The 20,011-nt window shown below is 39.5% G+C and overlaps 1 protein-coding gene across 1 annotated transcript in view; it reads right to left on the reverse strand.

Annotated features, from left to right (window-relative positions):
* CAPZA2 (capping actin protein of muscle Z-line subunit alpha 2) overlaps positions 1-20,011 on the reverse strand; it is a 42,024-nt gene that overhangs the window by 7,752 nt on the left and 14,261 nt on the right. Inside the window, exons 2-7 of the mRNA XM_054023646.1 lie at positions 12,677-12,740; positions 9,409-9,460; positions 7,844-7,907; positions 6,841-7,047; positions 4,593-4,672; positions 254-332 (exon numbers count right to left, since the gene is read on the reverse strand). Coding sequence (XP_053879621.1) covers positions 254-332; positions 4,593-4,672; positions 6,841-7,047; positions 7,844-7,907; positions 9,409-9,460; positions 12,677-12,740 — 546 coding nt within the window. The remainder of the gene's footprint in view (positions 1-253; positions 333-4,592; positions 4,673-6,840; positions 7,048-7,843; positions 7,908-9,408; positions 9,461-12,676; positions 12,741-20,011) is intronic.

Raw genomic sequence — 20,011 nt, forward strand, 5'->3', positions numbered from 1 at the left:
GCTCTACAACACACAAAATAGGAAAGCCCTCCATTTTTACAATATAATATATGAATGCATGAATGAATATTTATAGACAGAATTAATGCCAGTTTATTTTAAAATACTGCAGAATGATTAATGAAATGTGTATCTGTTCCATTTTTTCTTGCACCACAATTATTATTGTTGCTATATCGCCATGAGATTCCCCTAGTTGAAAAAAACTAGATACCTACTAAACACTGAAGTATACAATTTATGATAAGCCTACCTGAATTTTCAAGATGCCAGCCACCTGAGTGGTTGAAGGGGTGATTGCAAACTTCCATTCTGACCTCCAACGGCCATTCCTTAAAAATAAAAACAGCAGATATAAATAAGGCAGGGAAAATAATTTGAATAAAATGCTGAATTTCAAACACTTAGTTTTGCACTACTAGTGCCAAACTGGACTCTGTGGGAATACTTATTGCTGCTTTTGGACACGGAGCAAGATTATTTATTCATGCAGACATTCTAACGAACTTTTTCTTTGTCTCTAAAAATGTTCCTCATTATTAACTACTTGCCAATTGGGCATGTGTAGCTGAGTACTGTTTAGAGCAAAGGAAGACTCACTGGATGATTTCCAGCAACAGTCCCTTTTTTGCAGCCCGCTAGCTTTAGAGTCTTTGCATTTTTATTTAAAAATACCAAAATACCCATGAATCATTACAATATTAACTGTAGCTAAGGCTTTGGACTGCTCTGACAGAAATATAAAGCTCCAGAACTGTGGGCATTCCTTCCATTAGAAAGGAATGTAATAGTTTCCCCAAACCACTCAAGGGGAGATTGTATCTTTCCAGATGTCTGAAATACAGGTAGGCTACATTTCAAACTTTGCCTCCCTGCAAGGCATACACTTCTGAAAAAGTCAGTGGATCATTCTGTCAGGAAAAAAAAAAAAGCTATATTAGGACAGCTTCTGGGCTCTCTCAATTTCTACTCCATGTATGTATTTAAGAAAGAAACAGTTTGGGTACAGCATAAACTCATTTTCCACAAGAAGATTAGCTACAGATTTTATTCCCTTTCAGAAAGTAACAATACTGAGACAAAAAAGCAGTTTAAGATTACCAAATAATTAATACAGATTGATGTAGAAATGCTCCACTGAATATATTTCAGGTGACAAGTTAATGCCCAAATCCATAACACCTTAGGCTATAATTTCAGAACTCAAAGTCCAAGCAAGGTAGGGTTTGATAAGTACTTAGCTATCTTTGGGTGGGGTGGAGAGTGTAAGGTTCTGCAGAAGCTGTTGGTTCAGTGTTCCTTGAGTCACTAGTTTCCCAACTAGACTGCTAGATGGCACTGTAATGCTACAAGTGCCATAACACTGAGGTCCTGACATCTTGCAGCTACAAGTGCCAAAAAATCCTTTATAAACAGAGGTTAGCCACAATACCCTAACTAAACTCTAACTTGTGTTACTACATTCTGCATACCTAAGATTCTTCTTGTTTCAGTGTGAAGAACCTATTCTTCACTTCCTGAACAGTTACAGGATGGTAACTAGCATTCTGCAGGTCATTAAATAATTGCAATGTTTCACGTCAGCAGAGCCTACATTTTAGTGAAAAAATAAGTCATTTCAATGGTCTGTAAAGTTCTTATCATAATTTAAGTCATAACCATTAGTGTGTAATCATTGCTGACGCAAGGATTTCCAGAAGCTTGTTGCACACATACCAAAAGGCTTTCAACTGCTTTTTAAAATGATTTTATTTTATGCAGTCTCTTTACTAATTTATCTATTTTATTTACTAGCTGTCAGCTGTTTTCCAACAGAACTTTCAATTGGAAAATTTCCATTGATAAAAATAATAATGCATTTCACAAGAATATGTCAATTTCATCGGCTCTTCGACTAGGCAGTTCTGCCTGTTTTTCTGCCAGCTTGGCTGCTATCCGGCTGGGAGAGCCTGGTAAGTCAGGCTCTGAGAACCTCTAGTTTCCCTAATCTACAGCAGGAAGCACAGCAGCCGTTGAAGCCCCAACGCAAACCATATAGCTATCAGGGCTTCCAGGCTCCCAGCATCTCAGTAGCCTGAGTTCTGGGCAGCTTAGCGAGCCTTGTCAATTCTGTTTGTATTGTGTAACCATTTCTCCTTTTAAGAGAAAAACTCAGCCATTTGAAATCTAAAAGTTACTTGTATTTTTGAACTAAAATCAATAACATGTATCTAACCAAAGATACATTAATATTGAATTAATTCACATTTATAAGCTAGTCAGCGTAAGTCAGAACATCAAAAGCATTGGCATTTTACATTTTATCAGCTCTGCTGGTTAAATGAACAGACTGCAAGGCATTATATTGGATAACACCAAATCATCTCACTGGCTGATACAGATGCATAATGAAATAATTATGCATATCCAATGTTGGCTTCCTGAACTAATGATGTATGACCTCTCTTTGTAGATGGGAATGGAAAGATGTGCATGGATATCGTATTACCAAAGAGGGCATAGCACAAGAGATAGAGAAATAGTGTTCTCTAACAATTACATCCACTAACTATGGAGCACTCTCTTTCTTAACAATAATACCAGACCACTGCATGCAACTCAGACTCTACTCCTTCTGAAGCTATCCAGAAGTTCACTTCCAGTGTTGCAAAACAGTCTTCACACAATTGTGAGTGATTTGATTTTAGTTATTAACCAGATAAACTTTTACAGAGCAAAAAGGAGAAAGAGTTAATGTAGCCAACAGATTCCAACTTACACAAAAGTTTACTGTTTGCCAAAATCTGGTGGGTAAAGGCCTAGTGCATGTGACTATTCAGAGAAAATGAGTTAAAATGCTAGCATTTTCCATTCTTTGCCAGTCACATCCACAAATCCTCACTATGGGACTTCATCCCGAAGAGTAAACAAATTAACAGGAGGGAACACACACGTGGAGACAATATATTGTGTGTATTTTATATATAGAAAAGAACTATAAAGCCACATAAGGAAAAGTTACTCATTTTTAATTCTGCTTGTTGGAGGACATTATACAAGATTCCACCCTTGGGTCTCATCTTCATAGAATGACAGGTTGGAAATTCCCTGGCTCTCAGACTTTAGGCCCTCTACGGTTTAGTCATTGGGCTTGAGCACCTATATCTAAAGCAACAAGTGTGCTACTCTGATGGGAAAACTTCCAGGGAGTTGTACGTAAGAATTAAAAAGCCTCTGACACTGATGGGAAAATATCTGCTCTGAGTTTCTCTTAAATCTTTTCTACTGTGAAAATTAAATAATATTAACTGATAACATTTTGCATCATCTCAAGTGTTTTGCTTGAGTTTCTGAAACATTCTTCTCGTTTTCACTTGGTGTGCTCTTTTGGAGAAGTTAAAACTAATGGATTTTTCACTTTCTGTATAACTCCTTTATTGGGCGGGGGAGGGTGTTGGGGCAGGAGCTGGATTTCCCTTTACCTGGAGTAACAAATTCCTGGAAAGTTTAGAGCTGGAGACTTTGAAAAGTTTCTGGTGAAGTTTCTTAGCCACCACAGCTTGTCCTTTTAACACATGTTGCTCTAGGATAGAGACCGATCTGGCCAAGAGGACTCAAAGAAAAAGCCCTAACAAGGCATTTCTCCTTATTTCTAAAAAAAAGCTGTGTTACTGCTAGCAAGAACTCTCTCAAGAAGCTTGGATACAGATTTCCAGAAGTCATGGCTTGTCTTGCTCCCCTCCCAATTTCCCACTTTTTTCTGAACAAAACTGACTGGGGTGGTGGACAGAATTGTGTTTTGCCTGGTAGTATAAGGCTGGACTCTGGGAGGGTATTTTGATCACTGATCAGGTTCACTGATTATTCTTCCCTTTGCCTTGTGAGGAATTGGTGGTGAATGACTCATGACCAAGGAGCTGTTGGGTGAAGCAGAGGCTAAATATTACTACTGAAAGAATCCTGCTCATCTTCCTTCTGACAAAAAGGAACCATTAGTACCTCTGGGGTAACTGAGGCCTTAGGTATTGATAGTTTAAAGGAAGAGTGGCAAATGGGTGGAAACTAATGAGTCCACATCCTATAGTAGGTTTCCAATCCCCACTGGTTGCCTGAGTGAACCTAGAATACTCCTACATCTGTGAAAGGACTGCTTCTGGGAGTGGCTAGGAGAAATAGAAAGTGAAACAGTCTCCTTTGACATTTCTTCCTCTGCCAGTGGAAAATAGCTGTACATTTTCTGGTCCTCAATTTGCTTTTCTTTGACATCTTACAGCTAAGAGAAAAGGACAGTTTTAAAGCTAAAAATAACTGGCTGAAACAATTGTCAAGGAAGAAAAAATGCAAGTAAAATCAAGGCAAAAGCGTGGGTGGGAATTTCCCAAATACTCTGCAAAATAACAGATGGGTAACCTGCCATTTTGCTTCTTTTAGAAGCAAAGCTTTTTGTATAGCTCCTTATAGAAGCTTCAAAGTCACATACAACAGATATGGAACTTCTTCCCATCAAAAGGGGAGCACTATCCTATACTGAGGATGAGTGGATATGATTGTGATAGAGAGAGTTACTTAAATATAGTGAAATATAACAAATACAGGATCAGTTAAGAACTTACCAAAAATTTTTTGCTTGGAACTGATGGCTCTCTATGCATGCAATAATGGTTTGCTGTCCATCAATTGTTTTACCATACACCTTAATTGCAAATGAAAGAGTAAAGTCATGCCAAGTTTTGAATGAATTCCTAAACCAAATTATAAGTACCTTGTGCAAGACAGATTTTAAAAAAAGATTCTTAGCTTTTGTATTGTACTATAATTCAGTGACATTACACTACAGAATTTTATTTTTATAACCACTTTCCATTATTTCTATGCATAAACAAAAGCAGCCAATAAATTAGCTTTAAACTATGCCTTGAGTGCTTGTATGATTCACAAAGGAGGAAAATTTAAGGGCACAGTATTTGGAGTAACATTAGACCTGGTCAAACTAAAATTTAGATGCTGCAGTACATAAAACTTTCAGATTAGCAACAAACTAAATATGTCTCAGCAACTAGGGATTTTAACCATGTAACTATGAGGGGTCATATAAGAATCTTCAAGAACAGTTTCTATTCTTCGTCTAACTGGATATTTTTAACTGTTTTATTAGGTGAGAGGGAAACAGAGCAGTTAGACACCAAACGTAAAACAACAAGGCATATATTTGTTTCAGTATGTCTATGCTTCAGTATTTTGTCCTCTACAAATAATGGTACACCCCCCCCCCCCAAAAAAAGATCTAAAAATCCAAGGAAATGGAATAGTAAAGCACCAAGCGTGACTGATATCAGAATCAAGTGCTAGTCTGATCCACAATGAAGAAAGGTTGTATTTTTATGAGGCCATCATTACCCACTTTTCCTTTTAAGTGCAGAGGATGGGACAAAGTACTTTCTCTCCCTTTATCTTGCCATGCTATATCCAAGACTTTGTATTCTGTGTCTCCAAAGCATCCCAAAAAAAGGCTATGAGTATACTTCATGTATTCTTAAAGCAACACACCAAAGACAAGATTTGTTCACACCAGTCTACAAGAGGCATTAAATATTAAACATAAAACCTTATAATAAAAGGAGTTATCGCCTCTTCATTTTTCTTACAGATAGATGAACGCAGCCTTAGTAACTTGGCCTACCCCCAGCAGGTTTGTAGCAACTGCACTTCCAAACTGAGCCTTTCCCTTATTGTTTGCACCAGCGTTGTAGCCATGTTGGTCCCAGGATATGAGACAAAAGATGGGTGAGCTTGCAAGCTTGTCTCTCTCACCAACAGAAGTTGATCCAATAAAAGATATTACCTCATCCACCTTGTCTTTCTAAAATCTTCTATTGGACCAATTTCTGTTGGTGAGAGAAGCTTTGGAGCTTACAGAGCTTGTCTCTTTCCCTTATCTCTAACTCCACTCAGAATTCACTTAGTCACAGTGAAACTTCACCCCCATATTATCTGTGTTTTCTTACCAATAACACATTCTCTAGAGAAGATCTAGCAAATCAATGTTCGCTAAAATTTATGGTATTTCAGAGTCTAGTTCCTTCATGTTTGGAACCTTACAGATGTAGAATTGAAGAAGAGAAGGAACTGTTGCTGCAGAACTGCCTACATTTTATAAAGAGACTCACTAGTGCTGAAGAGTTCTCTCCCTGTGTTCCCCAACTCCTGCAAGACTGAAAATCCAAATTATACTTAGCTATGATTTCAAAGTGGCCTTTTCTTCCAGTTGAGATCAATAGTTTAATTGTAGGTGTAAATAAGGGTAAAAATAAGTCACCATGCAAAATTCAGACAACTAGATTTTAAATAGCTCCTCAAGGCAGAGACTTTGTCTTCATGAACAATGCTTAAAATGTTCTCAACAATTCAAGTAATAATGTTAATATGATTTAGAAAAACAAATATAATCAATCAATAACATTATCAAACATTAGCCAGTTAGGTATCTCTAATGTCACAAGCAGAACAGGCTTTGGGACTACTCTACGTTCTCACATTTTGACCTTGGAGCAATACAAGAGATACCACTGAGTCTCAAGAGGCTAGTGAGTAGCCGATGCTGCACAATGCTCCAGAAGCTTGTTGTTGGGGACAAAGAGAGAAAGAAAAGACATGATTGTAGGATGTGCAGAGTGGTGGGTAATGAGAACACTAAAACCGAAGACATTCCCACCTATGACTTTAAGGGAATGTCTATACTAGACTTTACTTCGTGTTTATATTATCTTCTATTTCAGGTACCGATATTCTCCTGCAGACAAAAATATAAGCAGACAAGGGAGGCTTCAATCTCCCATCATTTCATAGCTGTCTAGTACTTACTGTGCAGACACCACTTGGGTAGTGTTCTTTCACATAGGCTCTCATTGCAGTCTCTACTGAATTTCTCCAGGACTCAATCGCATTTTCAGCTTCATGGGGTCTAGGATCAGTAGCCTCCTTTCTTAAGTGATCAAATTTAAAAGCTATCTTGTTTTTTGGATCCAAAAATTTTCCATTGCCCAAATCACCGTGTTCTGTTATCAATACCTGCATTACAAAGTTGTAACCTTTTATTTAAATTTTTTACACACACACACACACACACACACACACACAGTTTGGTCTTGACATTACATCATTCAGTACTGTGTAACCCCATCGAATAAAGGAAAAAGACTAAATTGTGCCAAAGTGAGGCTCATCCAAATCTCATGCTTTAAAACTTAAGATGTGAACTAAGTTCATGCACAGCAGCGGCAAAGAGAGGGGGGATATAACAGATATTAAACAGCAGCAAACCTTGAGTTCTCATCTAGTTCACCCCTCATTAGGGTGATCAGACAGCAAAAGTGAAAAATGGGGACGGGGTGGGAGGGTAATAGGAGCCTATATAAGAAAAAGGCCCAAAAGTCGGGACTTTCCCTATAAAATCAGGATATCTGGTCACCCTACCCCTCATTGTAGAAAATGCAGAATTCATACATTAAATGGAGGTCTTCCAATGTCCATGGAATTAGTGCATAATAGTATTTCAAATCCTATATTAGATTAATCTGATTTTTAAAAGATAGGCAGGGTTTTTTTTGTTCATGATATAACTATAGGGCAGAGTTAAGATTGTTTAGGTGCCTTTACTCTGCATTTTACAGGATTAGAGGCCATGTGTCCCCACACTGCTTATATTGTAGCTCTTTATGGTTTACATTATAAACAGGTTATTAACTTAGAATATTAGCCAAAGCATATTTTTGCAAGAAAATAAAGGCAAAAGTTCTAATATCATAGCATGCTCCTTAAACTTTAAGAAACCTGTTATGAGTTTAATATTTCATTGTATCCATACCTGTTCATCATAACCTTCAATTTTCACTGGAGTAAACTGATCCAGATTGTACTGTGCAAATGCACTAAAAGAAAAAAAATGTGTATCAAGTTTATCAGACCACCTGTTTTGCAATACATTTCTATACCATAGCACAATAAAGACATTTTACAGAATAGTGTATTAGTTTAGTACACTGAAGTACCCAGGATATATACACTGATACAAAGTGTGCACACACACACACACACAAAGGTGTGTGCAGAATCCAAAAAGTCTATTTATTCCAAATGAGAATGAATTTGTCCTCTAAGGTGGAATCTATTTTTGAAGTAATTTTTAATATATAGTGTTGCTACATATACAGAAAGCTTTTAGCATAGAGGGCATGAGTATTAACCGTTCAAAAATCTTGACAGGGTTAACCAACACTTTAGAGATATGGTGTTGCCTAACAAAAGGAGCAGCAAGACTCAGGAGACCTAGGTTCTATTCAACCACTGCCCTGCTAAGTGATCTTGGGCAAGTCACTTTGCCACTATGTGCTTCAGTTTCCCCATCTGTAAAATAGGGATCACACTCATCTCCTTTCTAAAGAGCTTTGAGACCTATAGATGAAAAGTGCTATATAGAGCTAGGTACACTTCTACCCCCATATAACGCGATCTGATAGAACACGAATTCGGATATAACGTGGTAAAACAGTACTGGGGGGGGGGGGGGGGGGCTGTGCACTCCGGCGGATCAAAGCAAGTTCGATATAACGCAGTAAGATTTTTTGGCTCCCAAGGACAGAATTATATTGGGGTAGAGGTGTATTATCAGAGTGCAATAGCTGAAACCTTTTGAGTAAAAATTTCCAAATTTATGGAGATAAGTATAAGTTCACTAGATGTGGTCCACGGCACGGGAAAATAACGTAAGTCTACTTATTCCACACATACACCCCCCCCCCCCAAATCACCCATTCCACCATCTTTGGGAACTTACATTTTCGCATAATCTTTCATCCAAGAGTCCCAAATAGGCTCAAACTTACCAAACAATTTACTTTGTAGTGATAACTTTGCCAACCATTGCAACACTATACAACTTCTTATGACAGAAAGTTAAGAATACCACTAACTGAGACTGGAAGGGGATTTGTAGATAGGCATGATGTAAATTACCCAAATAAATATAGGCAGATTAACACCCCTGCAAAAAAGTGCTCTGGAATCTTTAGTGAACACAAGACACAGGACTACTTATGCTTTATCCAAAGAGACAGCACTTCCAGGAGCACTGCTCCCTTTAGAAAACTGCTCCAATGTGGTTTCTATATTCAAAGGGCTGATTCAATATTGACAGAGCACTACACAGTCGTCTACACTACTGTAACTCCTGAGTTTTCCTTGGACATCTCCAATCCAATTATTGACCAACGTTAACTATTTCGTTTATTAGCTCTGATGAACACACAGCCAGAGTTACAAGTGCAGAAATTAACAAATCAGATCACTGTGATCACTTGTTGTTAACAAAACTTTAATAGAATGTGAAAGACTGAAAGTGTTTAGGTTCCAAGTGTAGTATGTGGTACTTACTGGGCTGCTCCTTCCCTGAGAAGATTATCGTTATTAAGCAGCAACCGAACATCTGAAAGAAAATATTTACATCTTAACACTATTTTCAAGATGTTAGAATACTTAATATTTTATTAGCCCATAAAATAATTAATTTACATAGTATCAAATGTAACTTTTTCCCCCAAGAAAATGGGGGGGGGGGGGAAGTAGGTTGCAAACCTGTTAAACAATACATACTTCACCATCATGACTGCACAGTAATTGGATGCAAGACAGATGACTAAAATGGATTGCCCCAGCAAGTAGGTAAGCAGATATAAGTAGGGCCCTACCAAATTTATGGTCACGAAAAACACGTCACAGACTATGAAATCTGGTCTCCCCCTGTGAAATCTGGTCTTTTGTGTACTTTTACCCTATACTATCCAGATTTCACAGGGGGAGACTAGCATTTCTCAAATTGGGGGTCCTGATGCAAAAGAGTTTCAGGAGGGTCACAAGGTTATTTTGGGGGGGGGGTGTCACGGTATTGCCACGCTTACTTCTGCATTGCCTTTAGAGCCGAGCGGCCGGAGAGTGGCAGCTGTTGGCCGGGCGACCAGCTCTGCAGGCAGCAGCACAGAAGGAAGGTTGGCAATACCGAACCAGGCCATCCTTACCTCTGCACTGCTGGCGGTGGCAGCTCTTCTTTCAGAGCTGGGCTCCCAGCCAGCAGCCACTGCTTTCCAGCTGCCCCGCTCTGAAGGCAGCGCCGCCACCAGTAGCAGCACAGAAGTAAGGGTAGCAGTACCGCAACCCCCCCTACAATAACCTTGAGACTCCTCCACAATCCTTTTTTGGGACAGGACCCCTACAATTACAACACAGTGAAATTTCAGATTTAAATAGCTGAAATTATGAAATTTATGATTTTTAAAATCCTATGACTGTGAAATTGACCAAAATAGACCGTGAATTTGGTAGGGCCCTAGATATAAGCCATACTATAGAAGAGGCACGATCAACAATCTAGGAAACTGTGCCAGATTAGCCACAAGAACTGTGTAATGGCTCCACTTGTCTACAGACAAGTGTTCAAAGATTACTAAAGGTCATCGTACAGCCGCCTAGCCATAGACTTTTAGTACAGTTTTTGACAGTGATGATTAGTGTTGTATACATAGTTAATTTTCATCTATTGTATTTTCCCTGCCCCTGTTCCAATCTCCTAGAGGACTTTGCTAACCTGAACATATATTTCAATCTAGATTTCAAATCCGCAGGTGGATCAGAAATTGAATTGCAACTGACTTTTTACATTCTTAAAGCAATATTAAGAATTATTTTTAGACAAGGACAACCCACCCTTCTATGCCAGTAAAATCCTAACCTGCTAAATCACCACTTTGTACATGGTTTCAGGTGAAATATCTATATGCAGAGTTAATCACAATACTGTTCAGTAAAGAATACATATAAATGTAAAAGGCTGGCTATAGGTTTTATTTTCAGTTTTAACCCTAATATATGCTCTCACCTGCAAATCTGAAATTCAGATTTTAATTTAAAAGAACAAGTAAAAATATTTCCTCATCTGAATGACTAATGTTACTATCATGCCACCTAACCCTTAATATTCTCTCCTCTCACCCAAATATTTATAAGAATATATACAAGGACCAAAATGATCAGATTATCAGAAATTGATACCTAGAATAGGAGATGGAATCTTTGTGTACTTAAAAAAATTAATTATTTAACGGATTTTGGAATTTGTTTAACCACTGTACATAAAAACTTTGCTTGGTGTATAGTGTCTGAAGGAGAGCCCTCTCAACCATGGCTCAAAGCAGGGTTTTTCAATAAACATTAGCGAATTCATGAGGCTTGTGGGAAGGAGAAGGTAAAATATGGGAGATTTATCCACATGGAAAACTCCAAGTTTTATACCTAAAAAATAAGTTTAACTTTTTAAATGACAATATGGGGCTGCTTGTTCCTGTCCCCTGGTCCTTTGCATTACTCTTCTGTGTCTCCATCTTTACGTCCAATCTTGGTCACATCATGTATAACTGTCCCACCTATACCATCATGTATAACCGTCCTTTCAATACCTCCCTTCTATCCTCCTCTGTGCCTTACCCCCAGTATCATGATCTCCCAGCTCCTGCCCTCTTCCATGCCCCCTCCCCCACACCTCCCAATACATCCTCCTCCACACACTCCCTCTTAGGCTGTCCCCTTATGTACTCCCCTGCTGCCTTCCTCTATATCCCCAACATCTCCTGTACCCTATCACCATACCTTGGGCACTCATACCTCAGAGCCATCTCATTCCAAAATAGAGAAATACGGCTCAATAATCACTCCTCCTGCTCCCCACCCCCACTCATTTCACCTTTCTCCCAACCCTAAAACTCTTGATTCACTACATTTCCCTTTGATCTCACAGCCTCCCACTCCATGCCTTCCCCCTGCAGTTTATCCCCACAACAGCAGTATCAATTAAGTTTAAAAAAAATATCAGCACAAGGTCAGTTTACCATTTATTCATACACATTTGTACTTTAAACACTGCATTTTATACACTTAAAAAACCCAACAAGCTCTTAAACCCTCCCCCACCCACCTCCAACTAACCACACCCAATATACTACTACAAGGCATTTTTCAGCAAGGTCAAAAAAAAACTATAGTGTCTAGCCTAGGTATGAACAGCAAAGAGTCCCGTGGCACCTTATAGACCAACAGACGTATAGGAGCATGAGCTTTCGTGGGTGAATTCACCCACGAAAGCTCATGCTCCTATACGTCTTAGTCTATAAGGTGCCACAGGACTCTTCGCTGCTTTTATAGATCCAGACTACCATGGCTACCCCTTTGATACTAGCCTAGGTATATATCAAAGCATGAGCAGTTAACCAAAGTCTCCTCCTTTTCATCATATCAAACAGTATTAGCAGTGGTCAGTATTGCAGAATTGGCAATAGTGGCAAAACAAGGTCTCATCCTCACACTAAGACAAAAGTTTTTCCCTTTGCAGTCAGAAGGCAACGCACAGTCTGGGAATTTAAGATTAGTTTGAAACTCACCAAGCCAAGCTTTGAAAGTATTTCATAGTACTTCAGTAGCAAAGTAGTGACTGAAGATAAACAGCATGAAATGGCAGAGAAGGGTGAAAAAACAAAACAATGATCACCTAATCTCCGATAGCTTATTTAAAGTTATTAAATATACACACACACACACGATATCTGAAATGCATTAACAAGTTAGATCCAAAACAGGGAAGCACAAAGATACTCACCGTTGAACACCTCATTAAATTCCCCAGGAGGAGCATGAATGATGAACTTCGCTGCTATGCGCACCTTAAATTAAAAAAAAAGTATATTCTTGTATAACTGTACATCAAAAGAAATAAAAATATGTAAATACCAAGTCTTCCAAAACTCAGTGTCCATCCATGCAAAAGAAATCAGTACTACTTTGTATGGTTTTAATGTCCACAATATAAAGTCCTCCAAATCCCACTATTCAATACAATCCACATTTCCAAAACTATTTTTATCTCTGTACATACCAGGAACAGGGACTAGGAGTTGTTTCTAAGCATAGAGCACAACATGGAGGGAGGCTACGATATGCAACACAGAGGAGCAGAGAAGGGATACAACAAGTAACAAGACTCAAGTTGTAGAGCTTGCAATTCATAACGTAATTTGCAATCACTATAAGGTCCCTTTGTAATGCCAAGGCAGGGGAAATAGCTCTCTCTCTCTCTCTAATAGAATCAGGCCTCTACACTGGAAGCTGTCTATGGAAAGGACTGTCTTATTTGTCTGTACAAAACTTAACAGAGAGGGGTATTTGTTCCATTTTATAGCATTAAACTGAAGTGGATGTTTTATACTTGTTTCTTTAATTACCAGAAGTTCAGATATTTTTCTATGAAGAAGCTTCACACTTAAAGCTCATCTATGCCAAAACAGACAAAACCAAGATCTCATTAACATAATTACTGTGAGACCACCACAAATTCAAACAGAAAACTGTGCCTGTGCTATGTGCGCTATAGAACACCGCTTTCCAGTGTACTGAATTTTCACAAATCAAGAAAACTGAAATGCTTCAGACTATATTCCATCAGGGTTTGCAGTTTCAAATCAACAGGCCTGGTGCTTGCAGGTCAAAACGTTTTTTTGAAGATCCCACCTAAATACAAGCTTAGGAGCCTACGGCTGTGTCTACACTACAGACTTCTATCAGTTATTGACAGCTGTATGAAGAGGTATGATCTAGAAAAGCGGTGTTCAAACGGTGGGTCAGGACCCCTGTCATAACTATAAAGGGAAGGGAACAGCCCTCCTGTGTACAGTACTATAAAATCCCTCCTGGCCAGAGACTCCAAAATCCTTTTCCCTGTACAGGGTTAAGAAGCTCAGGTAACCTGGCTGACACCTGACCCAAAGGACCAATAAGGGGACAAGATACTTTCAAATCTTGGTGTGAGGAAGGCTTTTGTTTGTGCCCTTTGTTTTGGGGGTTGTCCTCTCTTGGGACTGAGAGGGACCAGATATCAATCCAGGCTCTCCAAATCTTCACCATGTCAAGGCTGCTTCCCCACTCTGAACTTTAGGGTACAAATGTGGGGGCCTGCATGAAACTTCTAAGCTTAACTACCAGCTTAGATCTGGTCTGCTGCCACCACTCCCGATGCTAATTCCCTTCCCTGGGTAGCCTTGAGAGACTTCACCAATTCCCTGGTGAATACAGATCCAAAGCCCTTGGATCTTAAAACAAGGAGAAAGTAACCATCCCCTCTCCTTTCTCCCACCAACTCCTGGTGGATCAAGATCCAACCCCCCTTGGATCTTAAAACAAGGAAAAATCAATCCGGTTCTTAAAAAGAAAGTTTTTAATTAAAGAAAAAGGTAAAAATCATCTCTGTAAAATCAGGATGGAAAATAACTTTACAGGGTAATCAAACTTAAAGAGCCCAGAGGAATCCCCTCTAGCCTTAGGTTCAAAGTTACAGCAAACAGAGATAAACACTCCAGCAAAAAGGTACATTTACAAGTTGAGAAAACAAAGATAAAAACTAACACGCCTTGCCTGGCTGTTTACTTACAAGTTTGAAATACAAGTTTGAGACTTGTTCAGAAAGATTTGGAGAGCCTGGATTGATGTCTGGTCCCTCTCAGTCCCAAGAGAGGACAACCCCCAAGCCAAAGTCTAAACTTGTTAACACTTAAGCAATTTTGTTTTGATATGACGAGTTGATTCTATTAAGAGCATTTATTTAAAATAAAAATAGTGTTGGCTCCTGATGCTGCAAAGCATATTAGTCTCATTTACATTAATGAAACTATTCATGTGAGTAAAATTACATACCTGCTTAAAGGGTCTGATCCTGCAAACACTTTTTCAATATTTTGATTTTTGCCTATAGCAATTTTGTAGAAGTCAAATAAGATATCCTACCAGTAGTGGCATTTAAACAATATTAAAATTTGATGTAGACTTGCATTATTAATTCAATCTAGAATCGTAAAAGCACAAGTTTTACAAAGCATCAACCTGATTTAAATCAGGTTAGGCCACTTCACCCCAATCTGTACTCATACTGCAATTTCCTAGTTTTTAAAAATATGACAGTCTTCACACAAAACAAAGCTGACACTGAGGGGCTCAACTAGTGACTTATGCTGTTTTAGCGATTTTATTAAAAGCAGCTGCACTAATTCAATACCTGTCCCCAATCCACTAATCCAGCACAAGGCCAATTCTTCAAAGATCTGACATTCTCTCTCACTTATTAATCTCTCACAAACAATGGTATGAAATATAACATACAGAGTGCCAATCCTTGAAAAAGCTGAGTTGTTTCATAGCATTAATGAAAACATTCGTAAACTCAAACTTTCACTAGGCTTTTGAATAAACATTTACCTGGAAGTGGCTTTTTAGAATAACTTAATGCTTTGGACTATTTTAAGCCTAAAGTTGGTTAGCAAGATGTATGCTATAACATGAATAGTACTTATTAGTTTCAATTTTTCCTTACCAGAATGGATTATATAGTTTGTCAGAGGTCAATAAACAGGTACATTAGTCATTTTGTCACTGAAAAGAACTAGTTTTATCATTACTAAAGAGGAATTTTCAGTACCAATTATACCTGCTTCCCAAAATTTAATAGTCCTTTTTATTCTTTCCAGGACAGATGGTGCTCCCTTATTTGGCACAATAGTTTTACTAGAAAACTAGTCAGTATTCCTCAGTACCAAGTAAAGATTTTGTTTTGCTGAGTACAGAAAGTCTTAGAAAAAGTCTGAAAATAGGCTATCAAACCTTTCATAACAGCCATCCACTGAACAGAATAATTTTATAAATAGGTATTTAAGAAAAATACTCCATTAACTTATTGTAATATTTTAGAAAACTAAGTATTTACTAATCATAAATACTTCCAACAGGTAGGGTTTTTGGTTTTTTTTGTGTTTAAAATATATTCTTCTTTTGGTATCTTCAGTCCATGTTCACTGACTTAAGTCAACTGGGACTTTACATTGATTTTACATTGAAAACACTCCGATTAACAGGGTGATGGTAATGGTAGTGAAAAAAATTGATAGATATCAAGAAGGACCTGCCATTTTAATGATCTTCCTACCACAGATCCCACTGGAAGATGTAAATTAGAACAGGAAGAGAGTAAATATAACCATTTAAACACATTTTTGAATGACTTTACCAAAAAAGTCTAAAGGAAAGGATACAAATACACTAAGAAGCACAACTAGTTATACTTTGCTTTTATTCTTTTCTATTTGTACGATGCAAATCAGTATAAATTATAAACTCAAATGTTGACTTTTTACAACTTAGTTGGAGTTAAATATGGTTACACAGAATTATGTTTGATTATTCTAAACAATGTAAAATAAAGTTTAAAGACACCATTTAAAATTAGTTTCACATTTACAGTAGAAGTTCTATCGTTCAGAAGAGATTAGTTATTTAACAGTTTAACTAAAAAAGACTGGTTAAGAGTTGGCTTAGAATTTCTTAAATTGATTACAAATACTTTTAGAAGAGTGAAAGAAACTCAGAACAAATGCAAGTTTTTTAAAAAACTTGCAACTCAAACTCTGATTTAATTGTTTCAAAAGGAAAACAATCCTTTCAGTCCCACTTTGCATAAAATTGTCTAGATAGCAAATTCTTAATTTTTAGATTTTTTTTTTTAATTCTGTAATTAAAGTTAAGGAATTAAGATTATACTTGTGTCTTCATTTTTCAAAAACATCTCAGATTTAAAAACTCAGACTTTCTTGGCTTTTGAAATAATCATATAGTTTGTATGTGAATTAATGTTATACAAAAATTAGGCAAAATTATGGTAGTAAGAGACAGCAATCATCGTATAAATTCACAGAAGAAAGTTGTTTATCAGAAACAGATCTTGCAGGTTTTACTATAAATGTATTTTCAACCATACACACTAATGCTTTTAAGTTAAGTCAAACAGGCTAACCTAAATATACTTTGTGAAACATTACAACTCCCCCTCCATCCCATCGCTTGCTCCCCCATCCCCCGGGACTCACCTGCCACCTGTACAACCAGGCTGGGAGGAGCCGACATAGAGCCTGCCCAATCAGGGCACAGTGGGGCATGGCAGAGGTCAGTCCCCAGAGCGAGGTCCTGGGGTGGGAAAATTGGGGCACAGCAGGGTGTGTGTGGGGGTCCATTCCTGGAGCAAGGGGTCAGGGTGGGAAAATCGGGGCAGAGTGTGTGTGTGTGCGCGCGCTATCCCTGGAGCAAGGGGCCAGGGAAATCAGGGCACAGCAGGACTGGGGAGGGGGAGGGAGGGAGAACAGAAATGTTACCCCCTTCCCCTCAGATGGCGCCGGTACCTATTTTGGAGCCCGGTCCAGTAGCCAATCAGTTCTCTCCAGCAGGCTTGGGAAGAGCGACAGCTGCTAAACAGAGCGGCTCCTCCAGGCTCCTGCTCTTCCCACCCCTTGGTGGCAGAGAATGGTTACTGCAAGTAACTGGACTTTACCTATGCTGACTGGATGCTGCCAGTTTCCCTTTTCGACTGGACATTCCAGTCCAAAACCGGACACCTGGCAATCCTATCCCTAACCCCCGATTACCCCCCCACCCCCGCCCAGAGATTAAGGTGACTTTCCCTAAACTAAAAATGGGATGCACGGGGCTGGCACAATCCATCTGGCGTTGCTGCCCTCCCCCCCACCCCAAAATTCCTCCATGCCTCCAACTGAGCCAAATAGAGCGGGGCAGAGGGGGAGAAGAATGAGTACAGGCTGGGGTCTGGGCAGAAAAGAAGGGTGTGAATGTGAGTACTTTTGGGTTCGGAGCCAGGAGGTGAAGCTGTTGGACTACGATCCTGCTAGTGTTGCGACGCCCCTTTGGTGCCTGGGATAGCATAGGGTGGGGGTGGAGTTCCGGGGACCGCTCGGGGGCGGGAAGCTCCAGTGACTGCTTGGAGCACAAGCACAGCTTCACATGGCTCCAGCTCAGCAGCGACACGTAGCAGTGGCTAGTGGGGTGAGGGGCCACAAATGAAAGGTTCTTGGGGGGGTCACATGCCCCCCTGATTTCTCAGGACTTCCAGAAGCAAGGAGGCATCACTCCCCCTGGCAGCAGCACTCTCCACGTGTCCCTGTGGCATGGGGAGGGAGGAAGCAGCAGGGCAGCTGGCTGAGCTCCTCCAGCTCCACCCCCTGCCCGCTTTGCCTTCCCTGCTGCTGTCTCATGCACTGTCTCTCACCTGTAGATGGTCTGCAAAGCAGGCAACAGTGCTGGGACTCCAGCAGAAGGGAAGGGAAGGCAAGGCAAATCAGGCGGGGGGGGGGGGGGGGGGGGGGAGGAGGCAAAGAAGAGGAGCTCAGCCAGCCGCCCTGCATCTTCCCTGCGCTGCACAGACACAGACACACTGAGAATGCTGCCTCATTGCTACTGGGCATACCCTCCAGAAGCATTCGGAGCAATTGGGGCAGGGGTAAAGACATGTGACCCTGCATGCCCCATCCATGCGTCACCTCTGCCCCCGTGTTTCACTAAAAAGCTTCTGGATTTGAACTGTGGTATGCCTATTGACTACTTGCATAGAATGGAACATATAGTGAGGAAATATATATACACATACAGAGAAACATGAAAAAGTGGGAGTTGCCTTACCAACTCTAAGAGGCTAATTAATTAAGATGAGCTATTGTCAGCAGGAGAAAAAAAAACTTTTGTAGTGATAATCAAGATAGCCCATTTAAGACAGTTCTATGTTCCAGACTATGCATCCGATGAAGTGGGCTGTAGCCCACGAAAGCTTATCCTCAGATAAATTTTAGTCTCTATGGTGCCACAAGTACTCCTGTTCTTTTTGCAGATACAGACTAACACGGCTGCTACTCTGAAACCTGTCAATACCAACAAATTTCCTAGAGATAACAGAAATACGCTGACCCATCCTAAAAATAAGGTCAGAATGACAGTGTAATAAATAAAAATGTACAAGGTCATGTGTGGCAACTGGCTATGTCAGAGGGTGTCAACTAACTACATCAGAGGGACAGTAAGTAACTTGTTTGTATTAATGTATAAAAAGAAATCTCAAAGGGAGTGTCTTTGGCTGGCCTAGGGGATAATGGAAAGTCCCTCCATTAACTGAGCTAGTCCATTGCAACGGACATACATGTGTTAGTGTACCTGTAATCATTGAGCCAGGACATTAGGGCTGTGCTTTGTTGACAATAAACCTGACCAAGTGCCTTCGCTATGAACCGAGTCTGTGGATTTATTGGACAGTTCGATCGGAGCCTGCTGTACAGGCTATCTGGCCAACATCAGTACAGCACGCCAAAAACCACGCAGCCAAACACCTAACAACAGTTAGGTTGACAGTGTCAATGTAGACAATCTGTTGGTTATGTTGCCTGTTACTGGCTTTCAAGAGCTATCCCCTTGCCATACACTGACAGTACAATCAATACAAGTACTCCCGGTAAGGACGCGCACCGCCAACACTAGGAGCGAAGTATAGACACACACAAGCAATGTAAGACCCAACTAAGTTAGGACAACTTAATTTTGTAGTATAGACATGGCATTAGAAATACTGTTTTCAGACTTATGTCTGTGCTCCACCCATCAACTCTCCTCTCAAGGCATGCTATTAATCAACCAGAAATGCACTGGCTAAGCCCAAGGCTCTATTTCCTCTTCAACTACTTATAAAAAAAAAATTCTGTATAAGATGAGATGCTCCAAACCACTACTCTTCCTGTTTCTGGCCACACTGGAAACTGACATTGGTTGAAAGGCCAGACAGTCTGCAATTTACATGCCCATATATGGTAGTGAGTATGTGCAAACAAAAATGCTATTACCAGCAGCTCTGAGAAAGTCAAACTACAGTACCAAATATAAAATACATTACTTCTGTTAATCAACTAACATTCAGCTACAAAAAAAAAAAAATAATAATAATTAAAAAAAAGGGCAGCAAAACTTAAAAACAACTAGTTTACAGAAAATGTAAAAGACTTCAGAAAAACAATTTGGCTTAAGTCTCTACATTATCTGGTATTCTAACAATGCCTTCCACAAGAGT

Source organism: Malaclemys terrapin, chromosome 1 (genome assembly GCF_027887155.1).
Source record: "Malaclemys terrapin pileata isolate rMalTer1 chromosome 1, rMalTer1.hap1, whole genome shotgun sequence".
Classification (NCBI taxonomy): Eukaryota; Metazoa; Chordata; order Testudines; family Emydidae; genus Malaclemys; species Malaclemys terrapin.